We start from the raw sequence: 26,380 nt of genomic DNA, 5'->3' as shown, positions 1-26,380 counted from the left end.
CTGTATCTACATCTCAGGGATTCTTGTCTACAGTCATACAGCAATTAAATGCAGATCCTGAGTTGAGTCAAGGCAAGATGAGAGATGTTAGGGACAGAGGAGAAGAAATAAGAGCGTGATAAGGACATAAAGGGAAGGAGTGAAAAGACCTGGAGCGATAAAAGGAACAGGAGAAGAAAATCAGTGGGATAAGGGGGATGATAATTTGAGAAACAAGATCGTAAGATGTTAATAGGGCAGAGAGGCAGAAGGAGGGAAAGGTGTTGAAATATCCGCCCTTTAGGAATTCATTTATCTTCCTGCCTCTGTTTTGTGGGACACGTCACCAAGTCTGTCACCATCGCCTCTACAGTCCTGATGACATTTCCTTCAGCGGTCGAGTGTGTGCGAACACCTCGTACCAGACTCACCCTCAAAAACTCCACCATCATCTCCATAGTTCCCATGGCGGAACGGAAAGAGCCCGCATAGCCGTCATACCAGTGATGCCAAGACACCAGTGACAAGAAGCTGATCTTTAAAACTCGTAAAAAAGCACATGTGATGTTACAGAACAATCTTGGCGATGTGGTGGCGAGGCTGACATTGCCAGAGCAGGGTGACTCATGTGGCACCTGTGATTGAGAACTGATAAGGCCAACATTGTGTCCATCTGGCAGGTCAGTGCAATTTATCACCATGCCGCAGACCTGTGGTTCCCCGCCATGTGTCTGGGTTGAAGCAAAATGTTTGGGTGGGGGTTGTGGTATTAAGGGGATTACTTAAATAATTAATAACAACTTTAAAGATTGGGTTGGTAAGTGTTGAAATCTCTCTATGATCGCAGGACTCTAACAAAGATAGATAGATAGATAGATAGATAGATAGATAGATAGATAGATAGATAGATAGATAGATAGATAGATAGATAGATCGATAGATAGATAGATAGATAGATAGATAGATAGATAGATAGGCGTGCAAAATTGCAGTAGTTGTGTGACAGGTAAAGGAAGCAGCATGACTAAAATAAATAAATATGACTATAAGATGTGTTGTAAAATATGAAAAGTAAGTGTGGACAGAGACTGTAGAGTTCACGGTTTTGAGGGTTCACCTTTGGGCAAAGACGACCAATCATTTGATTTGAATGAATCATTCCGTCTGCATTTTAGATGGAGAAACTTACCCAACTGAAGCAGAGAGAAAAGCCAGAGCAAATCAAGGAAAAGTCAGCCTCTAGCAGTTGTCAGGCAGTGCACGTTCATGTGTTTTTGGAGCGTAGCTTTGACAAGGATCCCAACGGGAGGGGGTGGGATGTATCGGTTGCATCTTCAAAGTGTATCCTGCTCTTGCTGGCTTTTCTGAGATTACCTACCCTAGCTTTAAAAGGTAAAAGAAGCCTAAGATTAGTTGTTCACCATTCTTTGTACACAGTGCATCATAGTGAGCCATGAGTGGACGCTGCCCTGCGTAAAGTCATTACAATTCAAGTACTTTCCACGTATCTTACTCTGTTTTCCAACTTCCTGCATGAATGGATTAAAATTGAAACCCAGACTAAGTTTGGTTTTAAACAGAGATTTGTGGCACAGGTGTAATTAAACCCATAAATGGTCCTGGTTTCCCTTCAGGCTCTTTTTCCCTTTCATCATAATGCAGAAATGCTCTTTGACTTATTGAAACTTTTATTCTAAATATTCTAATTTAATTAGACACGTCTGCCCTGTGTTTGTTTTATAGTCTGGCAAGTTATAAACACCTGAGACGAGTGGAAAGCATGAATACTAATTAGAGTTAAATGCCAGATTTCCAGTCACCAGACCATCATTGGGGCAGCAGGTCACACAGAACGTCTGAAAGTTTGTAATAATAACTTTAGAATAATATTGATAATACATTTATGATAACTTTTTCTGTTGATCTTGCATTGTAGCATTTGTACATGAGCCTGGTGATCTTTTCTAAAGTTCTAATGGACGAGAAGTGATCACATGTTCCACATGCTGTACGAAATGTCGTGTTCCACTCACACTCTTACCCACCTGTCTCTCCTCCAGGGCTGACTCTGCCAAGATGACGCAGCCCATGAGGGGCGACCAGGCCCACCAGCCAGCCCCAGCCCGCAAGGCAGCCAGCCTGTCTTCGCCAAGCGCGGCTCGCCGCCTATACCGCAACTTGTCTGGAAAGTTCCGTGTGGGCACCAACCCCCCTGCCCTCGAGGACAGCGTGGTGTCAGGACGGGGAGGAGACAAGGAGAGGCTGCGCAAAACCACCATAGTAAGTCAGAGAGGGAGACGAGAAAAAATAATAAGCCAGGAACATTGTAGCCTAAAAATAGTCTGAGGAAACATATAGACTTGAACAGTAAGAGAACTTCAGATATTAACATCACACACACATCCATCTAACTATTGTAGAATAGGTGTATGGAGAAAGGCATTCTGGGTATGTACAGGGAGCTCATCATTCACTGATACAATTTCCTAAATCTCGTATTATGAGTCTATTGTCAGCCGTTCATTGGTACTCTGTTCTAACTCCATGTGAACTGTCTTTGTGCCACAGTTCCAGAGTAGTGAAGCTCTGTTTGAAGCAGTGGAGCACCAGGAGCTGGACTTGGTGCAGCTGCTTCTCTCCCAGTACAGCCTGGAGGAGCTGGACCTCAACACGCCCAACAGCGAGGGCCTCCTGCCCCTCGATATCGCCATCATGACCAACAACGTGCCCATGGCCAAGGTGCTTCTGCGAGCTGGCGCCAAGGAGAGTCCCCACTGTGAGTAGAGGATCACAGTTCACCGGGTACATTCAGATCTGCTGGACCTCCCGACATAAGTCTTAAATTTTCTTCATTATGGTTCCCTAAAAGGTCTTAATGGTCCTCATTTTAACTTGTTAAAACCTGCAGTCGATTCGCACACTACAACATTACTGTCTCCGTTCTGTTTTACGTTAAGGATTAAAACATTTTCAGGAGGACTTCACAAAAAGTTCACAACTATTATAGTCCATACAATTATTACATAAAGTTAAAGGAATAAAATCAGATCTTGGGTCACCAACACATAAACTCTGTTCTAGTAAGAACCACGGTCCTGTCATTTTATTAGATCTCTTGTATTAAATCTAAACCTCTACAGGCCTTTACTTTCGTTCACATAACTTTGTCTTGCCTACATATGTGTCACAACACAGCAAATGTAATTTGAGTCTCCTGTTATTTGTAGAAAGTGGAAAGTAAGTTGTCTTCTGCCTAACACAACTTGTTCCCTTTCCGAGCTAATGATGCGAGTGAGGCCCAAAACCACAACTGTCACTGACTGACAGATCTTTAATCTTTGTTTTCCCTTTGTAGATTTCTGTATTTAGCATAGCTCAGATCTGCTACCAGAGAGAGTTTGTTTCGGCTCCAGCAGCCGCTCTGTGGGAACCTAGCTTCTATCACATCTGCATTAGCTGGAACCAAAGCTGCTGCAGGTGTTGCCCAAAGCAACAACACACACACAAATCTCACAATACAATCTACTACCATACACACCTGTAACACATTCATGTTTAACAAACTCACACATTTCTTTCATGTTTTCCGCTGGCAGCAAAATCATATTAAAGGCGATGAAGGGCTGGTAATCATGATGCAATATTAGTCATCTTTGTAAGCACTTTTTCACTGTCTGTGATCTGCTGAGCCTCCGCTCCCTTCTGCTGTTAATGATTAGAACTCGCCAGCGAGGCTCCTACACTGTTTGTGTTTGTTCTTGTGTGTGGGCACGCACACACACACGCAGACACACACTTCTCTAGAGCTGAGCCAGACGTCTTATAAAGGTATCATTAAATTGAAAACACTTGAATGGAAAGTGGTGTTTACTGAAGTTTGCTCTTTGATTTTGCTCTCTCTCTCCAGAACCCATAGAGCTCACGAGTCCTGTTAGTGTGTGTGTCTGTGTGAGTGTATGTGTGTGTGGTCCAAATATTAATCATGTTGTGGGGACCTTAATCTATTTACACATTTACATTATGGAGACCCCATCACGTAATCATTACATTTCAAGGTTAAGATATGTTTACGGTTTGGCTTATTGTTTGGCATAGGTTATGTTTGGTGAAGGGTGAGGGATTGGCAAATAGAAACTATGGTTAAGGTTAATGGAAGGTAAGGTTTTGGTTAAGGTTGGGACAATCTCAGAGCCAATTGGCCATCGTCTGATGACGAATCAGCATCTGGGGGTGACGGCCAATATTTGAGGGGTCTAGTCTTCCTGTTTACTTTCTGACAAGTCCACAAGAGTCAAACATTTCTCCACTCGTAAAACACCAACAAAAAGTATTGCTGTTTGTGTTGAACATCAAGGCGATGTTCTGGGCAATCTTTATTCTAAAACCAATGCATATCAGCCAATGTGCTTGGCCACTTTTGCTCTCCACACCGACTGTTTGCCTGTGGGCAACTAAAGCCTGAGCAAAGGCAATTGTTCAAACTAGAATCAGAAGACTTCTTGTCTCTCATCTACAGATTCTGAATATTCACACACAGAATCTGTCAATAGAGATAAAGGTTTTCCTTAAGTTTCAAATCCTATTGATTTTGATGCTTACTGTATTTATATCACCATGCTTGACTTCACAGTGTGTTTACGAGAGAGAAAATCTCTCAAACTAACTTCATATTCACGTTATAAATCACTTGACGGCTCCCAATTGGATAACCACTTTAATGTGCTGTTTAGGATCCCAGGCCTGATGTGAAATAAGGACATATCAAGACACACATACGCACCGGTGACAGCTTTGGGACCACTTTCTTGGCCTGGAAAGCGCTGGAGATGTAAATTAAAGTGGACCCTGGGGAGTTATAAATCCAAGAACCCTCCCAGAGAATCCTAACTTCAACCCTGACCTTAAAACTAGAACCCTGATTCTCCTCTTTTACCGTATCTAAAAGTGACAAAAGGCCGTGGAGTCTTCACACAAGGGGCCGAGTAGAACAGCAAAACCGACACTGGGATTCAAAGAGGAGCACTCCGCCGCTGTGGAGACACCGAGGGAGCCGCAGAATTAAACACCCAGATGGACATTTTGACACGGAGCTTTAAACTTACTGTCAACAGTGGAATCTAACGCTCAACGGTGGAATCTACGACGAACAAACACAGACCACGCAGACTAAACACAGACACACACCAGTCCCAAACACTCCACGAACGACCAGCCACCAATGAAGAAGTACAGTGAGCTACTGTCCTCTGTGACCTGAGCAGCTTTAAATGACCTCTTCTGCAGTTTTACTGATCTGTATGCACTTGTAATTACATTTGCGGTGATTGAACCCTCAGATCTTTGCCGCCACCCGCCACGGCTGCTGACCGCTCAGTCACGATTAAAATATTTTTATTGGGTGTTACATCTCATCTACTGCAAAGATGTTTTTTTTTTTGTTTAAAGTAAACATCATTGTTCACATTGCTTTAGTAACCCCCCCCGCCAACTTTGAGAAAAACATTCCTCTGATGGAGGCTGTGTGAGGCTGCGTTAAAAATAGATCGGTGATACACACTTTTCCGCGGCTTTTGGGGGAAAGTACTTTTACAATGGCAGTTTTAAAACGACGTCTGTGCACGTTCCCACCATTTTGTGTCCCCTCGTAACCACATATGAAGGACACTCCGCCCTCTCCCGCTCCTCTCACTTTCATTGCCCCATTTTTCTGCGGCATTTTCTCGGTGATGTCATCTCCAAAGAGGGACTGCCGAGCTGCATTAAATGGAGTTTATTGAGGGAATCTGCCGCAAACAAAGACATTAAAAAACAAGTGGTCTGCAAAAGCAATTAACGACATCGCAGGCGATTCGTTGCAATATCGGGAAAACCATGTGCATTGTTTATGCACTTGATGAAAGCAGAAACCCCCGGAACACTCTATTGACCTCACTGGTTAAACTCAAAAAATATTTTGTTTCTTCTCCTCTGGATTTAATAGGTCTATTTTAAAAAGTTGTGCTTGAGCCAGAGAATTTTATTTTAAAAATGTGCTTTCAATATAGCCGGGTCACATTCACAGGGGTTTTGTTTACTCTTTGCATTTTGCACTCCAGCACTCCTAAACTTTGACCTCATTTCACAAACTCTGTAATACCAACAAGGTATCTGTGATGATTTCCCATTATCTAGGTCATGATAAGGGTCTTCTGCAGGATTCATGCAGCTCTTTAGCCTTTCAAAGTTAGGTCCAGAAATAAGCGGATAGGGTTATGGTTGCCTGATTCTCAGGTCTAGTGTTTCCTTTAGTCGGCAGGTTTCCTATAAGTCCTCTCTTTCTCCCTTACTAGTCAAAGGGAGTTCAGACATAAGTTTGTAGCAACTTATCTGAGAAGTTTCGCAGACATCGAGGTCAAGGAAAGTACCAATAGGTATTTTCTTGGTGTCATAGTCGTCTTAAAATAATTCAGCAACTTTGAAATGCGCCAAAAGGTATTGAAATGTTCTCATTGACTTCTCTCTCTCTCTCCCTTGTGTTTCTCAGTTGTGAGTCTGGAGGGCAGAGCGGTGCACTTGGCCACCTTGGTGAAGGAGGCAGAGCAGAAGGTGTCGGAGCTTCAGGCTCAGGTGCAGAGCGAGGGCCCCTGTGAGCGCGAGGGATCCGACCAGGAAAGGCAGCTGAAGTCCTGGGAGTGGAGGCTGCGGCTCTTCCGACGCATGCAGACGGGCTTTGAGCATGCGAGTAAGGCTGCGGAGCAACTTTGATGTGTTATTATTTTATTTTTTCACATGCTGAGAGAAGTTCACAGCTCACATCGTAGCCGCAGTCTACCAGCAGTCCTTTTTGGGTTTCATTTTTGCACCTTTTTTTCTCTGCTGGCATTCTGTCTGGTCTGAGTTAAATGCTTCCACACTGAGATGCCGACCAGACAAGTGTGTGTATGTGCGTGTGTGCGTCCGTCTGTATTCCTGGTTTAATTTTTTATAGTCGCTCCATGACACGCTTAGTGGCATGGTAGACAGCCACCAGACACACTCACACGCACACAGTCCTCCTCCTCTTCCAACCAAACTAATCTGTCCTTACTTTATAATTCCACATTCTCGTGTCATTTGAGAGATACGTTGTGCGAACTGGGATGGAAACTACACACCACATGTCAAAACGATGTTTATGGAGTCGTATTCCCAATCTCACACGGTGACATCCCACCTCCATGTTGACATTAATTTGTGAAGATGGCCGAGTGCAGATGTGACGTTGCTGTCATTTTTGACAGTAAATTGCATGACACTTTTTTTACATTTTCCATCTCTGAAATTGAGACCGCGTCATTATAATGGTCATAAAAGGGAGCATTGGATCTCAGTCTGCTTGTGTTTACCCCGTCTGTCCCTCTGCTTATGTGCTCTGCCTCTTTAGGCCCTCCAGACGCTCCCAGTGCAGTTTCCCTGTCTGTCAGCAGCAATACCAGTCTGACGGTGGACTTCCAGGAACCCCTTTGTGTCAACTCTGCTGTGGTTACTAAGTACAAAGGTCAGCTGCTTTGCCCATCCCATTGCTTCATTTAGAACTCAGTATCACAATATGAAAAATGATGGTGCACAATGAGGTGTCAAAACCTTTCATAATGTCCATTTGAGCATTGTTCAAAACAAATTCAGATGATTTGTATGTTTTCCATCGAGCCAGTTTTAAAGTGTGTTTTTGTTGTGATCGTGTTTGTTTTGTGTGTCTACGCAGTGAGCTGGAGCTCTTCTCCGTGCTTCAGTCCTTTGCTGGGAGAAACGGTGGTGGAGGACACTGATCTGCTCCAGTGCAACATCACTGGACTCACTTCTGTAAGTTCTGCCAGAATGTGTCTCCACCACAACACTGACAGTCTGAAATGCTGATGATCAATCACTCAGGAAAAGTCTTTTGTTTTGAGATTCTGGGTTAGATTTTCCATTCCACATTTTCCACAAGTAGACTTTATACCCCGGCCAAGGGGTTTGTGTTTCCCCCCGTCTCTTTGTTTGTTTCTAAGCAAGATTACACAAAAAACAGTTGAATGGATTATCACAAGAGTTAGTGGATGGATGCGCTATGGATTTCGATGCACATCTGGATCATTTTTAATCATTCTTTCTTTAACATCTAATATATTTATTTATTTTTTTTTTTACATTTTCACTAATTTCCCCATGAAATAATTCATTTTTTTTTTTTATTTTTTTTATCTGGCACATTTGGGGAACTGATATCTGTGAGTTTATGAAATTTGGTGCAGCTTTATCGAATTCAAGGGGACTATTGGGCCTTGGTGGATGTTTAAACTGCACTTCCATTCGAGTTTCTTCTTTTCCCAACTCAGATAAAAAGGATACTATCTTGATTTATAACGAACTTTATAGGCGACAAAGCAACACAAAGAACCACAAAACTCTGGATTCTCCAGCTGTTGGTGCTGACCAGTAAAAACATTCAGAGGCTGTTCTCCCACATGAAGGCCCCTGATATTATTTACATGGGAGCCTGAAGGTGTTTGCTTAGGCGACATTTGAAGGCATCTGCCCAGTGACTCATTCTTTATAAAACACATCAAACACCACAGACGAGTTGTAGTCACCATCAATCCCAAACAACGGGGGTGAAAGAGTTATGGCCCTGCTCAAAACAAAATTTATTTGGCCATTCATACGCAACAGTTACAAAACAGCCTCCAAAATGATAAAAAGAGCAGCTTGGTTGCCTGCCATCTGATTTATGTTGGCATTTTTAAGCGGGCATGTAGACAAATGGACACTCTGTTGGTTGTTTGTAATTGTGTGGGAGAAAAAAAGGCCCTTCTCCCCCACCACCACGTAAAAGAACCCCCCCCCCCCCCCCCCCCCCCCGCTGCCAGCCAGAGCTCGCTCCCATCACAAGACAGGGGTCAAGGCGAGGTCAGGAAGTGTCGGCGTCTGGTTTGATTGATCTGGCTGAGAAAGGAGAGACATCGGCCTGCTGTCTGCACACTGGATGACACGGAGACAGACGGAGCTTCCCGATAGAGATCTCAACTTTCTCACACACACAAACACACACACACAAATGTCAAAACAAGTAGGGACCTAGAATGAGACAAACAGATGCACTTATCCACACATACTGTACAAATTGTGTGACCAAATTTTGAAATAATTGTCATATGTCTTGTGTCCTCTCCTTTCAGGGGGCATATCACTACGTCCAGGTGTCGGCCTACAACATGAAGGGCTGGGGGCCTCCACAAGTCACAACCCCTGGCTGCGCTGCGCCTTCCAGTAAGTCTCTTTTGTGTGTACGTCTACATATGTGTATGTTCACATGTGTGCCCAAATTTTACATAAAGAACAAACATAAAACCTCCAGCTAACAGCAGCAAACAAGTACCTCCCTGAGGGCTTTCTGGCTGGCGCTGGGATCACTAAATTAACACCACCCTGTGTGTGTGTGTGTGTGTTTGTGTGTATGTCTGTGTGTGTGTGTGTGTGTGTCAGTCATGTATGAATTATTCAATCTCTCGTAGCTTTCCCACACATAAAAGGGGCTTGGACATTGCATCACCTCACATTTCAGTCACTCAATTGATTTGGTTTCTGACGTCATTCCCACGTTTGCTTTGACGATATTACGGGGGTGACAGCTGGTCAGCTCTCCTCTGCCAGCATGCTGGGTGGGTATTGGGACCCCCGCTGCGGACGTCAGTGAGTGTAACCATAGCCTCAGGATGGTGTTTGGGGCTGGCTGGCATAAGAAGCCACCGGGGTTCAGCCAAGAAGTTAACCGTGAAGTCATGTGCAGCAACAGCTGAGGTGTTGACTCACCACAGCAGCTCTGACCCTCTTCCTCCCTTATCTATCTATCTATCTATCTATCTATCTATCTATCTACCTATCTATCTATCTATCTATCTATCTATCTATCTATCTATCTATCTATCTATCTATCTATCTATCTATCTATCTATCTATCTATCTATCTATCTATCTATCTATCCATCCATCCATCCATCTATCTATCTATCTATCTATCTATCTAATATGAATAAGTAAAATAAGAAACAGCTTGGGAAAATGTGCTCTTTTTGAATCTATAGCTTCTATGTTTTTATGCCAAATACTATAAATGGTTGGCTTGTGAGTCAGTTTATTTATTTATGTAAAAACATTATTTCAATGTATATTAGATTTTTTCTATGATACTCAGGCTGTAGCTGCTTGTGTGGAGGTTGTAAAGTCTGTACAGTGAGTGAGTACACACCTATCGAGAGCGAGTGAACATAGGTGCTGTGATTGTGGGTGTGTTGGCACACTCATGGCACATCTGGGGAACACATGGACATGTTTGTCCTCATCAGCACACTGTGTTTTTCAGCAAGTGTGTGTGTGTGTGTGTGTGTGTGTGTGTGTGTGTGTGTGTGTGTGTGTGTGTGTGTGTGTGTGTGTGTGTGTGTGTGTGTGTGTGTGTGTGTGTGTGTGTGTGTGTGTGTGTGTGTGTGTGTGTGTGTGTGTGTGTGTGTGTGTGAGTGTGTGTGTGTGTGTATGTACGTGTATGTGTGTGTGTGTGTGAATGTGTCTTCATTTCAAGAAACTGGGCTTTCCCTCTCTTTTTTTCTCTACTGTCCACCTCCCTCCCTCTCTCAGAGCTAATTTCGATGTTGCGTGTTTGTGTTTTCCATTTGGGCCTACCACTGGAAATATTTGCATGTCTGTGCTGTAGCGCGCGGCGCAGTCCCAACAGTGGGGGCCTTATACAGGCCCATGGACGCCCATTAAAGGGCCCGCTTGTCCTGTCGGGACAGGCACCTTTCCGGGAATAGAGCTCACCGTGTTTCAGCCCCGCGCGCCCTCCGGGGGGCTCCGGGAGAGGGGGTTGGGGTTGGGGTGGGGCGGGGGGTGCGTGATGGTGTTAGGGGGGAGGTGGGTTATCGCTGACACATCCTTCAGTGGGCAAGCAACGATGCTGGTCTTGCTAAGGCAGAATGTTTTGAAGATTTGTTTTCTGCGGTGCTGATTGTGTACGAGAAGAGAAAACGTGTGGACGTGTGTGTGTTTGTGTGGAAAGAAGAACACGAATCAGCACAAAGACACACAATAACAAAGAGGGAGTCAAAGATTGTGGCTGTATGAATTTAGATAAAACAATTTTGGAGTTAGTAGCAATTGTTACTTTCCTTTCTACGTGTGTTAGACTGCGTGTGTATGTGTTTGTGCATGTCCATCTATAGTTATGAGGGCCAATTTTGGTTCAATACCATCATTGTGATGGCATTTTGGCTGGCCCTCGCAAATTCAATGGGACGTTTTTGGGTTAAGACTTGGCTTTAGGGTTAGGCATTTAGTTTGGATGGTAAAGGTTAAGGTAAAGGGGCTAGGGAATGCATTATTTCAGTGAGGGTCCTCACAACTATAGAGAGACGTGTGTGTTTGTGCGTATGCTGACATCTCAGCCCAAGTATGTGCTGGGCAGCCTGTTGCAGTTTTGCTCAGTGAATCTGTCTGTCAGCCAACCTCACCTTTCTTATTCTCCTTTTGTCTTATTCTCATTTTTCTGTCTTGTCTGGTTTCATTTCATTTTTTCCTACTGGAGGCCTCAGAAATCTGAGCCAGGGCAAAAATAATTTTTAAGGTCCTGAGCAGTATTTGATTAACCCCCTCCCAACCCTCTGACTGATCCCCCTGATGTATGCATCAACACGGTACTGCCAAACAACAGTGAACGTATCAGCCAAGGATAATCTACATCACTGCTATAATTATTAGAATGAAATCACCAGCATAAGTATTTCAACACTGAAAATCACTTTTGTCTCTGGGAGGTTGCTGCTGAGTAGTGAAATTCTGACGCACGCATCAAATGAGCAGGTTTTCCACGAAAGTTCAAACAAGATGTCAAGTTTATTTTCATCCCTGCAAAGTTATTGCTCCACGGTCCATAGATCCAGATTCGCCGATTTCAAATAAACGGAATGATGGTGACGTATTCAAACATTCCACTGTGAGCGCAATCGGAGCCAGAGACTGTATCGTTCGTCCAGTTGCAACCTGTCTGTAATAAAAGTCTTAAAAAACGTTGCACACAGAGGACTGGCAGTATTCAACACGAGGCTCTCACGCACCCACTAGCATGGCTAAAAACTTTGGTTTCATATCTGCACTGTTCTGATATATCTCTCTTTGTTCACCTGTGGCTGCAGGTTGGAGGGACATCGATGGCCGTGCGCCACGTCAGAGAGGCCAGAAGGAGGCGCTGGACCAGCTGCTCGGACAGATAAAGGAAGCTCACCGCCACTGCGTCTGCCACGGTATCAACAACTTTCCGATCACCTTTCGATGAACCTGTTCACCTACGAGAGAAACACGAGGAGCTTTGGCGGTTTGCGTGACAGCGCGTTGAGCCCCGGTGTAACCGAACCCCCACAAACCTGATAGTGACTTGACGCACTCATTGAACTAAATATGAGCACACGTTATACCTACTAGAATATATGTTTTAAACCACCATTGGGTATAACTATGGAATTACACGCAGTAAATTATTGGGGAGAATAACAACTTGAGACTACATGACTACAAATACACTTGACCCTAGCGTGGGTCAGCGCTGGTGTCAGTGGAAGTGAAGCTGGAGCTGAAGTGAAATATACCCTGAGGCGCGGTGTGAACATTAACCTGGGCTTGATTTTCACTGCGCCTGTCACATTTTAAACAAACACGTCAGAATTTTCTAGCCCCCGTCTCGTTCGCGTTTCAGAAACAAACACGAGCGACCGGGCGGTTTTTCGGCTCGCAGGTGTAACACGTCCCCGCCAACTGCTGTGTTTCATCTCACCTTGACAGACACTTTACAATCTCAGGCACGACAAGTACTCCGGGGGCCATGCACAAGACGGCATGCCACCTCAAAAATAATACCCTCCCCTCTGTCTCAACACCCGCCACCCCCTTAAGCGTGCGTCTTTCCATGACTCAGCCCTTCCTCTGTTGAAAACTCTCTCTCTCTCTCTCTCTCTCTCTCTCTCTCTCTCTCTCTCTCTCTGTGTGTGTGACAAAATGCAGATCAACCTCTCTCACACTCAAGCTGTTTATATCTCCAAACACTGCAGGCTGTAAGTCGCTCCCACAAGTGTCAAAACCTGTCCACACTGCCTCTCTTACATGACGGCGAAACTGCATTTAGCATCGAGCTAAGTTGCCCAAACACACTCACCCACTTACCATTGTCCACTGTGGGCGCACCGTATTTGCAACTGTGCGAGACGCAATATAATAGTCAGTATTGAGTGGCCCTCGGTCCGTCAGACGGCGACTGATTGAGCTTGAGAGTTCAGGCACGGTAGCCAAGGTGGCGTGTCCCGGGGTCATGTTTGTTATTCCTGTAAGAGACGAGTCTTGGGCTGGAGTCAGGAGAGGGCATAAATTAACACTGACTAGTGCTGCTGCCCCCCCACCCCACCCCGCACCCCGCCGCCATCCCCCAACAGCCCGCCAGTCATTCTGTCTACTGTCCATACATATACACCCAGAGAGATAGACAGGCACACACATAGATACACATGTACACGAACACACACAAATATTCATGTACATGCTCGCTTTCAACTCTGCCCCCCCCCCCCCCCCCCTCCCGCGCGACCATGCGCTCACCCCCCATCGCAGCCCGGTCCGTCTTGTAGCCCATGCCACCTTCTCCCTCTTGTCCAAACACTATTAATTAAAGTTTGAAAGAGGCCTTGACTAACACAGGCAGCCCTGCAGTCGGCCCGACCTGTCTGTCTTACTCAGTGTCAAGCAGGAGCCGGGGGCCGGGAGGACTGGAGCTGAACAGACCCGCGAGTGGAGAGCCGGCTGGGGAGGTGAGAGGGGTCGAGGGGCGCTGTTTTTTCTCGTTACGCCACCTCGACTCTTCCACCTGAAGAGAAAATTAGTTCTTCTCGGGCCCTGAATGGGGGGATTTATTGACTTTAAGTGGCCTGGGGCTGGAGTAAGATCACCTGGGAGGGGAGGAGAGGGGAGGGGACCTGCGAAGGGCTCGGGACCCGAGGTTTCTAATGAGTAGGGAGGTGCGTTATCTCACCAACAGGCGCCCACACAAACACACACATACATATATACCCACACCTCCCTCTCTCGCCTCCAACCCCCTCCAGGCCCACTAAAAATAAACATGTCCCCACAGACCTAACTGACCTCCCTGTCAGTGAGTGGCAAAGGTTTAGACACACACACACACACACACACACACACAAATTACTACAGCTCCTTGGCTCCACTCATGGGGCTGTAGCTCAAGACATGCCATGCTCCTGCAGCTATAGTATGTGCAGGTAAACACACACACACACACACACACATACTCATGAATATATACAAAGTTAGTGTTCCTCTGGGACTTGAGAGCTAGTGGTTCCCTCAAGGCCCATAGTCTGCAGTTGGCAGCCGGCACGACTGTCAAGCGGTGCCGCGCCACTGGAGCGCACGAAATGTCGAAAAACATTCCCCTCCGACCGTGTTTTTGGACGTGTCAAGTTTGTTGTCAATTAAGTAACTGCCTGTCACTGGAAAAGATATTTCTAGGGTTTGTCAGGACAGAGGTATTCACTGATGTTGGCGAGAAAGTCGGACAACAATTTGTCACGGGTGCCTCAAGAGCATCATTATGCTCACTTCAAAATAAGTTAATGTAGAGTTGACTCAGTCCTTTCCCTCTTCTCTCTTTCTCGTCCACACAGAACAGTGCAAAGCTCCAGCACAGGCCAGGAAGCACTCGGTGTCCAAGAGCCTGCGCCATCTCTTCCAACCCACCAGCAAATTTGTTAAAAGCTTGAAAAGGTAGATCATCTTTCTGTTGCACCTTTCATCCATAAATGTTAAACCTTAATATTGGACCTTTTTTAACAGATTTTTACAGCTTCTGAATTTTTACCCTTTTTATTTTACTGTTCACTATTTGCTTAATAATTGTTTTAATCTGTGCTTTTGTGATTTTACATTGATTTATTTTAATTTTGTCTCTGTTGAATCGACCTCTGTGTATGACAAGCGCAAATTTAAATACATTACAATACAATCAATATTTTGATTGAGAATTTACTCTGTTAAAAATATAAAAAATATTGACCCTGTGTGATCAGGATTTAGGGTTAGGTCAAATAACAAAATTGGTACTGATTTGTATTTATTTCATTTTGCACATTTGTTGCGATCTTGTACTTTACAGGGGCCTCTACCTGACCTCCATCTTCTACAGAGATGACAATGTGTTGGTGACTCCAGAGGACCAGATTCCTGTTGTGGAGGTTGAAGATTCGTACCCCAGTTCACTCATGCAGGACTTCCTCTGGTTTACTAAGGTAAGACAGAGCTGAACAGGGGGAGAAAAAATACTACGTAAAGATTGTTAGATAATATTATGCTAAGTAATGTGTCGTAATCGTGTAATTGTGTTTGTGTGATCCCTGCGCCAGGTGTCGTATCTGTGGGAGGAGATTCCCTGGCTGCAGCAGTGTCTCAGTCCATCCCAGTCGTCCTGCTCCTGTACTCTACAGACACGCCTCAAAATGCTGCAGGCTGTCTCCCTGCTACAAGTAATATTACAACGCTCAATGGACTCACAAACCCTGGACATTGTTCCTGATATATTTTAGAAGGGTTTTATAAGAGAGTACAAATTTTCGAATCAGTTGCTCCGAAGTTTTTCCTGCCAAAATGTCCTGAGACTGAGCCCATGTGAGAAAACAGCAGGAACATTTCCGTAAAGTGGGACTTTTAGACACGTGACTGATGTAGAGTAAAAAATCGAAAACATCAGACGTGGACAATCTCCTGCTCCATTCTCCACAAGTCTGAAAAAGGTTTATTTTTCACGGAAATCTGTGAGATTGAGTCACTTGTGGTGATTATAAATGTGTAATCTTGTAGTTTGAGAAATGTTATTGAATATTAACTTTTCTATATTGCTATATTCTATGCTTTCAACCCACTGCTATCTATAGAAATAAGTGTAAGTACAGCACAGTTACTATGTGTTTTAATTTCTCAGGGAATGCTTGGAACCCAGGACCTTGGTCAGGTGTATCTTGAGCCAATCAAAGACAAGCACGGTAACGCCCTGCTGGTGCTCCTGAAGGACATGAATTCCTGTCCCAACCTGGACGGGGTCCGCTGGACGCAGCTTTGTAAACTCCAGCTCCAACGCAAGTCCATCTCCTCGCCTGACGAGCCCACCGCCTTGGACATGCTCCTCATCACTCTGCATGTGAGTCGCACGGAAAGAGAGGTTCACTTTTGGCAAACTGGTTATTTTTTGCTTTTGTTTTGGAGACAGGCTGTTTCCAACAGCAGTTAGACATGGTGGGGGGGTTTGTCAGCAGTGGTTGTGGTTTTCATCGGGGCTCATTTTTTGCATTTTTTGTGTTACCCAGAGATTTCTGCTGGATGTTTAAATGGCGTTGTGTAAGACGCTTTGACAACAAACAAATAAATGCCCTTAATCACTGGAAAACTTGTATTTATTGAAATTGCCGTAATGATTTAAAACTCTCATTTGCAGGGAACCAGCACACATGAGGCTCAGTGGCTAAAACAATAAGACTTTAAATTGAAATGTGCTTCCAATTAGGAATTAGGAGTGCTGTTAATCATCTTCACTGTCCGCTCCCATTTGTTGCCGTCTCTGCAAGGACACGTATTGAGCTGACTTGCCAATACATAGATTCAAATAACAGATTTCTGGTCAAATGCTGAATTTCTGCTGTTCCTATAGACACTGGTGTTTTGATTTTAAATCTCAGCCTGATGGGCAGGATGATGACGATAATTTAGCTAATTGTTGCTGTTGTGTTTTGTAACTAACGCTGTGTGGCTGCTTTGTTCACGACGGCCACAATCCGGAACCAAACCACAAGTTGATTTTGTCTATATTACCCGCTGAACCTGATACCATTGTTGCAACGCTGCTTTGTCTCCAGTGTAAGTTGGTTTGTCCTTGAGGTTTGAAAACAATAGTGGAGACTCACTTTTGCAAAACCGCAGTTCACAGAAATATTTGTTCAGTGGCCAGTTATGAACAAATTGTATGATGAAATACATAAAAAAACATGCTGATGCCGTGCTGACTTTCACTGTTGGAACAAGTTTTGACGAAAATCTCTCAAGGACAAACAGCAGGAAAACGTTTTCTTTTATGAATGTGAGGATTTCTTAGACAGACCAAACTAGAATGGCATTTAACAGTTAAATTCAATCAATCTGCACCGGATTTCACACACTCATAGATATTAGTTCACCACATGTACCAGATTTGTTTTTATCAAGATCCATCTTGATTCTTTTTTGGAAATGTTATAGAAAGCCCTCTGACCCGAATCATGCCTACTTTTAGTGGCTTCTTCCCTAACCATTTACCCATCCTTCCACCAAGTTTTGTAAAAAATCTCTTTGGTTGTTTTTGTGTAAATAATCTTCTTGGCAGAGGGTAATTCAAATCTGTACCCTTACACAATGAACCCCACGATAATACCTCTATTACACAGAAATTACCAGGTATGCTTGTTTTTTATTAACGTGGGTAAACCCCCTGAAAATTTGATTGACTCGATTCCTGTTAGCAGTGGAGGAGTTTGCCTTTCTGTTTTTCCTCGGTGAGTCAGCCTCACAAATGCACCAAAAACGGACTCTCACTCACTGTCTTGCCAAACTCACACATTCATCAGGTTGTCAAGTGTACGTCACTGCCGATCGGAGCTGGAACCGATTAAAACTTGTGCCTAATCCAGAGTCATTTGACCTGGAGGAAATGCCGCTGATGTTACTGGGTCTTAGTGAGTTTTTTGAGCAGTGGACAAGGGGCTTTAGACTGTCCTTTCACCTTGTCTCTGTCCACCCGCTGTTCTCAGGAGAAGCTGGCATATCACAGGCGGAGCAGGAAGTTGTTGTCTCCAGGTTTATACCTGGGCTACCTGAAGCTGTGCACATCAGTGGAGCAGATCAGAGCGCTGGTGCCTCAGAAACTCCCCAACGTCCTCTGTCACACGAAAATTCGGGACAACAGCAACGTGTCCAGGTGAGGAACGAAGAACGATTGGTTTAGCTCAGTGGACTTAAAGCTGTTTTCAAACATTAACGTTGTAAAGAAAAAAGGAAATGCCGTTCCAGAAAAGGTTTTTTGTATAGTGAATGTCTGAAACCTGTTGTGTGGTTGGTTGTGATCGTATTTTTTGAAAAAGCAACAGACTAACTCGGCGAAAACATGAAAGAGGATGCGCATGCAGCTTTGTTGCATTGCTCTGCGTGTGTGTTATAACAGACTTGATGGTTTCAGAGAGGAGTGGCAGTGGCTGCAGGCCCTCAGCTGTCTCGATGAGTCGTTGGAGATGGATCAGGACAGACAGAGCGCTCCACATCGCCTCCTAAAGGAGCTACGCAACGCCATCAAGGGACTGATGGCCCACATCAATGTCCCCGGCAATCAGGTCAGAGGCAAACTTTATAAAAAACGCCAAACTTCATGACTTCATCAATAAGCGAGACAAGGTTTTAAAGTTGGAATGCAAAATTGTCATACTTTGTGTAGAATCATTTTGACTGATACCATGGAACCAGTGGAAAGGCGCCAGGTTCCAGAGGCAGGCAGTAGCAAGAGCTCAAAGCACTGAAAATATTCCAAATGATATTCAGCCAGTTCTGGTTAGACCACTAATTCTACATGATTTCTGTAAAAGAACACGGTTTGAATTCCAGCACAAAGGCAATCATCATCCATTTGGCTTTAAACCTCTACCACCCACGGTTTCCCCTATGGGACGCTGCTTCTACGTACAATGAAAAGTGACGTGAAAATAAACATGAGATCGGGCATATGTATCGACACATACCGCTATCATCACAATGTTAAACTGGAAGCTTAAGGATGGACGTTAAAAAAGCTTAAAAACAACAAATATCGCTTTAGCTCTAAGATACGTCTACCCTTGACTTGTTCCACAATAGAGCCCAACAGTCTATTAGTGATATGGGATAACCTCTAATTATAGCAAACCATGCAGTTGCATATTCTTTTCATTCCACTATTGGAGTTTTGGGCGTCTGGTTCTACTTTCGAGATACTTAAATGAGTGAAAACTGACTTCATGGTGGCCTAGAAGTCTGATCCATACGCTGTAAATGTGACATATGCGGTTTGAGTGCAACCTTTACGACGATCTTTATTACTATCTATAAAATAAGAACAGAAGTGACATAAAAATGTACTTTTAAATAATGAAAAAGACATATCAAGCTAAATAGAGAGATCTCAGAGGACACAAATAGGGTCTTTTGCCTCCGCTTCAAGGTTTTAACTTACACAGGCCCGCGGAGATGACCTGCCTGATTGTGTTTGTGTGTATGTGAGTGTAGGCCCAGGAATTCCGAATCTACAGCCAGGAAGTTGTGGAGTTTGGGGAGAAAGTGTCCTTCTTGCTCCTCCTGCCACCATCAGATGAAGTGTGCACAGCCCCTGGTCAGAACAACCCGTACTCCCCCCGCTCTGGCTTCCTCACCCTCCCTCTGCAGATCTTTGAGCTGGGTCAGTAGATAACATTTAAAGCACAAATGGGGGATGTTATCGCAATAAATGATTTTTCTAATTTGTATTCCCTTTTTCTCCCACAGTCCACTTCAATGCCTACAGCCCAAGTTTCATCGGCCAGTACTGCAGAGTGTCGGCTCTGCTGGAGCTGGAGTCCCTCATGTCCCAGCAATCACTGAGAGAGGCCTTCTCTGAGGCCGAGCTCCTTGTTGCGAAGAAGAAACACCAGCAGGTCCAGGAACACATACAGGTAGGACCAGTTGGGCAGTGAGGACGAGGACAGACTCCTCTGATGTCTACCTTTGTGTAAGAATGATGTCCTGTAGGCACACTGCTACATTTCTTTATGTGTGGCCGTGACATAAAGAGTGAAAGACAAGTTCTCAGGAGAGAGAACTGCATTGGTGCCACTTGCGGGTACGTGCAGCAGAAACTATGAGGTCTGCATTGATGGTAAAATCTTTATGGATGCTAGTGCTGCTCACAGCTAAATAATGCAGCAACAGAGCAAAAATACCCAATTGGAGATCTCTTATTTTGTTATGAGAAGTGAAAAAACGTTTTTTGATCATTATGAAACTATAGCAGGACGAATTTGAATCTGGTGCCCAAGTCGAGATTTAAAGGGAAGCACTGCTCTAGATTTGGTTCCCTGCATTTAAACCATCCAATCCAGAGTAATCTAATGGTTTGCTGTCGTCTGCTACTGAGCTAAACTCTCATGATCTTATTGACTCTACTACAGCAAATGGAGGATGTGTGGCGGGATGCGAGGTGGATTATGGACGCCTTGCAGTACGCCCGCTACAAGCAGCCAATAGGAGGCATCTCCATAACCTGGATAATTGACTTCTCCAATGACGTGATGCCCGACAAGCCTCCCTCCACCTCCTCCCAGCCAGACTTCATGCCCTCGCCGATGCCCTCGCCCGAACCCTGCTGCAAGCACTCAGGTGTAACCTCAACCCGCCAACACAAACATGTTTGATTCTAAAACTTACAAAAACACCAGTAAAATAAAAAAATGTGCTCAAATTTTGCTCATCCTTTGATTTGCATCCTGCAGATTTTGGTGGACTATCAGACGAGGAAGGCTCCTCCGAGGTCTTCTTCACAACCGACAGTGACTATGACTCCAGTCGAGCCCAGAGCCCACGGGAGCTGGACCTGCTGCCCCCCTCACCACTCTCATCCTCTGCACCACTGGAGCCACGTGGCTACTTGTGCAGCGATGGCTCTGGGGGAGGGATGTGTCCTGGCGGGGGCGGATATGGCGGAGGCGTGCTAAGGGATTCCACGCCAGACGTCCTCCAGGCCTCGGAGCCACTGCACGGGAGGGAAGGTGATCGGTGCGGAGGAGACAGGCGGAGGGGGGCGCCGGAGTTGTTCGACAGTGACTTCATCCTGCCGAGCCGACAGATTGAGCTGTTGCACATAACAGAGAAGAGGCAGGCGTTCTGCGTGAGGACAAGCAGCCTGGAGTTTCCCTCCAACAACTCACCCCCCCATCAGCCTTACTCCTCCCACACTACATGCCACTCACCCTCCACATCCCCTCAGGGAAGGTGGCATAGGCCTTCATCAGTGGAGCGCTGTTGCTCCGCTGAGCGCTGCTTACCACAGCTTCCACCAGCTCGTACGTTATCGGAGGACAGTGGCACGCAGAGACTCTCCTCGCCATCACCTGCTGCCCTCAGGAAAAGCTGTCACGCAACACTAAGAGTGTACCCACAGTATCGCACAGGCCTTCCGAAGGAGACCAGTGTTAAGGTAACAATGTGTTTTGATCTGATGAAGTTTTTCGTCCTGAGTGTTTTTAATATGCTGGTAAAATCTGAACGCATCCTTCTCCTCCTGTGCATCAGCTTTGTGTAACTTCAGGCACGTCGGCGCAGGAGATGGTCCAGCTGGTGGTGCAGGAGATGAACGTTGTGTCGCGGCGCCTGCTTGGCAGCGGCGGAGGCAGCGGCAGCGGTGACCAGGAGCAGTGTGTGTACTACAGCCCCGAACAGTTGAAGCACTTTGGACTCGTGCTGGTTGTGGGCAACAGAGAAAAGTGGCTTCAGGATGATTTCTGCCCGCTGGAGCTCCAGAACCCCTGGCTGAGGGGCAAACTATGCGTTCGCATTAAGGAGTATTCACCACTAGCACTGAAACACAGCCGGGCCACCACAGTGTGATGCTTCCAAGAGAGAGAGAGAGAGAGAGAGAGAGAGCTCATTCCTCTTTTGATAAATGCATATTAAGATCAAGGACAGACTCCTAAATGTTACTGTATTTTCTCTCTCAATGTGTTACTGTCAACGACTGAAACACGTTGTAATGTCTTCTGCTGTGTTTGTGTTATCTAAAAACACTACTCTGAGAATCTGTTTCCATGAAATGAGTTCTCCCGTACAGAAGACCTTTTTTTTTATGAACATCACAGAGCCTCATATGGACACCAAATGAACAATGAGAAAATGGAACAAAGAGAAAATAGTTTTCTCGTGCTGTCAGCCTGCATTGGGAAAGAGATTGTAACGCACAGCAGGATTAATGGAGCGTCACTTTGACTTTTGGCATTATCGACGCCGGCACATCAGGCCACGCGCGCTGCCAAATTACGTTGGGCAGCATCTCCGTCACACCGCGGACGCGAACTCTCTCATTGTGTCATTCCCAGAGAGCTGTTGGCTGCAGCCGCCCGGCCCCTTGTTCCCAGGATGTGGGCTCTGGACCTGGACCAGAGGGTGGGAAGGAAGGCAGGAGTACAGAGGGGGGCTGGCGTCTCCGCTTGGGGACGCAATCAGCCCAACGATTTGGCCTGTTAGCCTGTCACTCAACCGCTGTTGGCCACTTAGGCTGTCCGGTAGCGAGGAAGCCAAGCGAGGGAGAGAGAGAGATTAACAGAGAATTAGAGAGGGAGAGAGAGAGAGAGAGAATAGAGGGGGAGGAGAAGGCTGCATCTTTTAGATCTTGGCACCGTCTCTCTTGAGCTCTTCATCCCCCTTTTACAGCAACAAATCCTCTGTATAGTAGACTCAGTCGTAGTGTAGCTCTCTAGTGTGATCATGCCATCTTGTGAAAGTACCACAAAATAAAAACCAGGTCATTTGGATTTTCACAACAGACGGAAAAAGAAAACAAGCAATACTCCGTCTCTTGTTGTTTGTCTAATTGGTGGAAAATGCATGTGAACCCTTCCAGAATTGTACATCTGAAGTACTGTAGTCATGCTGTACTAAAAGTTAACCGGTTTAGTGTTTTGTTGTGTTTGGGTTCAGTGGTATTCCCAGAAGCACCAGAAAACGGTGCCTGTCAGTCTAGAGCCGGGTCTCCCAGAGGGATTCAAGTGTGAAAGGGATGACTTAAGTTGTTAGGAGGCCAGACATTTGTAAGCAAAGCCACATACTATACTTTCCACAGTGTCTCCCACAGTGCTTCAAAATAACTTACATAAGAAAGGACTTAACCAGAAGAAAAATATTTTAGCCCCAGTGACACATGGGAGACTCTTGACAAACCACAATGACCTGCAAGGTGGGGGTCATGCAACCAGCTGACAGTCGGCTGGTTTGATTTTGCCTTGCTAAGGTTTTTTCTTGTGCTGTAGAAGAATGTATACAGCAAAGGGAATTAAATTTGAATAAACTGCTTAAAAATAGTGACACAAAAAAGTGGGAACCTCTTAAATCATAATCTCATAAAACATTAATTTGTAAACCTGCCTTCTTATTCATAAACAGATCTTGGTCAGTGTGAATCATATAAATCTGAAAGATAACTAGTTAATAACTAGTTAATAACTTGATTCTACTTCCCCCTGAAGTTAATTGACATTTAAGTACAGTACTTGAGGAAATACCATATGTTGCCTCCAAACACTGGAAGCATCAAACCCAATTAGTGCAATTTCACTGTAGCAGCTCTGTAAAATAAAGATAGACGATGCTTCTTTCATTGTTTATCTTTAGTCTTCTCCTCCCACCTTCCACAAATGGAGCCAAAATATCCAGTTGTACCCATGCTGCCATCGTTTGCGCATTAGGAGTTTGTGCAGTAGCATCACGGATTGAGCTGTGGAAGCCAGGTCCTGCTCAACCAATCGTCTCAGCTGTCGAACATGATGTTTAACCTTGTGTTCACAGCATCAAATAACAACTTAAAAGCAAACACTGGAAAGATTTGCCCTTGGACAGTCAGTTGTAAAGAACTCCCTAAATTAGCTTGGCTTGTACTCTGAATTTTTAGTTTGGTCTAAGACCTGCTGACCACAGTCAATAAACTGCAATGGCAAGGTCACTAACCAGCTTTGTGACCCTCACTTTGCAAGATGTAGCAGTTCACACAGGCTCCTGTGACGCTGTCATAACCTCAGACACCACAACTCTGATAAAATACTACACATTCATCCTAACTACACAATAAATCAGGCCTCTTAACAATTTAAACATCCGCTTAACTCTTTTTTTGTGACCCTGTGCCAACTTTAGCTTTCTCCTCTCACACTGCACTAAGAGTCTGAAACTTCCTTACATTACTTTTTGTGAACCAGCACAATCTGTCTTTGGACTGATTTCCACATCTCACGCTAACAGACTCTTCAGGCAGTAAAGTGTTCGTTTTTTTCCCCTATCATCCATTGTTCAACGTGTCAATAATACATTTTCCTTCTCTGGAAAACCAAACAAGCTCAGCAATGTCATACCACTATAATAAACTGCAGCATTTCTCAATGTAGCACCAGGAAGAGGAGAGTATGATGGGTGAAGTCAGAGGACCTGGCGTCAGTTTCTGTAGCTTTCCAGGCTCCCAGGAGGGTATCGAACCTGTGACGGGGGGATTCAACAGTGTCTCTGTCAAAGTGTTTACAGAGTTTATTCTCCTTACACTTTTTAAAAAATGTGTTGATGTGTAACTACTGTACAAAGATGTCTAAACACAAACTAATGTTTTAAAGTGTAATTGGTTTACTGATGGCTTGAACTTGTGTTAGAGCTTAGACGTCTTCTTTATTCACATGTTAAAAGGTTTTTTTACGAGGGCCGACTGCAGAAAACAAATCACACAACCCCGAAACCGAAGCATGTAAATAGACAAACGAGAGCAGGGGTTGAATGTACTGTATCTGCCTGAAATGTGAAGGTGATTGTGGGGCTGTAATCGCCACAGGGGTCAAAGGTCGCTGAAGCTACAGGGCAAGAGTCTGTCTCTATATTGTTCGGGGGGGGGGGTTTATATTCCCTTTTCCAGTCGAAAAACATTAGGCCATGTTTACAAGGAGCTGGTGGCAGATCCATCAGGCCGAGTCATGAAGGAGACATCACGTCACTTTTTTTAGAATCTATTTTTATTGAACAATAAATGAATATTACAAAATAAAAGCCTCGGCTGTTTGTGTGGCTTTTCTGCTCGTTTAGTTGCTGCGCATGAGTGAAGGAAGTGTCAAAGCTTCCCACTCGAGTACCTTTTATGGAGTATTAACATTTTTTACACTTTTTATTTCATCCATGAACCAGCTCATTTATGCTGAGGATTCCTCGAGGATCCGTGGTATGTTTTGGCTCAACTCATCCACCGTAAAGTACCATAACAATCGAAGATATTTTAAGTCCGCGGAGATCAGATTCTCGGCCGGGGTCGTTCTTTTAGTTTAAAAAGTTTCATCCACACGTAGGATTTGCTCCCAGAGGCTGTTGATTCGTTCTGATAGGACTGGGAGTGAAGGACAAATAGAGGGCGCTTGTTCCTACAGACGCATGTATTGCAATGAGCTCACCAGTGTTTGCCGGCCAGTTGATGAAAACTGAGCGGAGGGCAGCTGCAGACACAATATCACAGTGTAAGTGGTGGGCTTGGCCACATGAAGCCTGCAGCGTGCACTCAGCACAGAGGAACAATGACGCCACTATTACTAATGTTGAGGGAGCGTTTTTTAACTTAGAATTTTCAGTGGGAATAAATAGGTTTTTACGTTAAATACTTGACATGGTGACGTCCCCTCTATGTCTGTTGCATCACTAAGTTTGTCTTTTGTAAGGCGTTTAAAAAAAAACGTCCAATAAAAATCGACACCCATTAGAAGCCGTGCACACTAATGATGCGTCATATTATTCTACTTGTTCCAAAAAATACACAGTTGGACATAAAATGTATTCTGGAGTGAAGATGGTTAAGTGATACTGTCACTTCTTAAAAAAAAGAAAACGTTGGGTCCATCCGATCCCGAGAAGCTTTTAGGAACAAGGAGAATTCTTTTCGGACAATGGAGCAGCAAAAATGTCCCAATGGCTTCCGGGTTCAGAAGGTCATTGGTTCCAGTTTGACACGCAACCAGCACCGAGACGGCATTTTATAAAAAGACAACACATTTTTCTGAAATTCAATAAATCCCGAACAGCTCATATAACTCTCGGGGAAAACTTAAACAGATGCGAAAAACGCAAAACAAATTGAAATATCTTATAAAGAAAAGTTTCTAAAGTTCCATAGTCAGTGTGCAAACCTGGTGGACACAACCTGAAAATGCAGACTCAGTTTTTTAGACTGAAAAAAAAAACAAGCATGTACTTTTTCACAGGGAATTTTTATTTATTTATTTTTATATCCAAACTCTGCATAACCTGCTTGCTGGTGCAACAAAACTGTAACTACTGTAAGTAAAAGCTGTCAGTGAGCAGCAGAGTATATATCCTTGCATGTGCGTGGATTATTCTTAATGCTGCCCAGCTCTGTTATTATACAGTGTGTTAAAATGTTCAGTTGAATCATGATCCTGGTGTTGAATTCTGGCCGGCCAGGTTGCTTTCAGCAGGCTCATATCACAGCGCTCCCTCGCCAGCGCCATGTGTTTTTTCAACCCTT

The 26,380-nt window shown here is 44.7% G+C and overlaps 1 protein-coding gene across 1 annotated transcript; it reads left to right on the top strand.

Moving 5' to 3' along the window:
* The first annotated feature begins 2,047 nt into the window (after nt 1-2,047).
* Nucleotides 2,048-24,731, top strand: LOC133975720 (ankyrin repeat and fibronectin type-III domain-containing protein 1). Its single transcript, XM_062413686.1, has 18 exons — nt 2,048-2,259; nt 2,548-2,755; nt 6,503-6,700; nt 7,382-7,495; nt 7,703-7,800; nt 9,156-9,246; nt 12,162-12,269; nt 14,697-14,796; nt 15,185-15,317; nt 15,432-15,551; nt 16,007-16,222; nt 17,862-18,028; nt 18,287-18,437; nt 19,363-19,531; nt 19,618-19,784; nt 20,280-20,487; nt 20,601-21,304; nt 21,400-24,731. The coding sequence occupies exons 1-18, from the start codon at nt 2,056-2,058 to the stop codon at nt 21,712-21,714; spliced, it is 3,471 nt and encodes a 1,156-aa protein (XP_062269670.1). The 5' UTR covers nt 2,048-2,055; the 3' UTR covers nt 21,715-24,731.
* The last annotated feature ends 1,649 nt before the right edge of the window (nt 24,732-26,380 follow it).

Source organism: Platichthys flesus, chromosome 20 (genome assembly GCF_949316205.1).
Source record: "Platichthys flesus chromosome 20, fPlaFle2.1, whole genome shotgun sequence".
NCBI lineage: Eukaryota > Metazoa > Chordata > Actinopteri > Pleuronectiformes > Pleuronectidae > Platichthys > Platichthys flesus.
This window is presented reverse-complemented; position numbering and strand designations above follow the sequence as displayed.

Coding starts and splice junctions, on each gene's coding strand:
- LOC133975720 (XM_062413686.1), top strand. CDS start 2,056: ATGACGCAGCCCATGAGGGGCGACCAGGCCCACCAGCCAGCCCCAGCC. Junction 2,260..2,547: donor GGCTGCGCAAAACCACCATA/GTAAGTCAGAGA, acceptor TTTGTGCCACAG/TTCCAGAGTAGTGAAGCTCT. Junction 20,488..20,600: donor ACCCTGCTGCAAGCACTCAG/GTGTAACCTCAA, acceptor TGCATCCTGCAG/ATTTTGGTGGACTATCAGAC.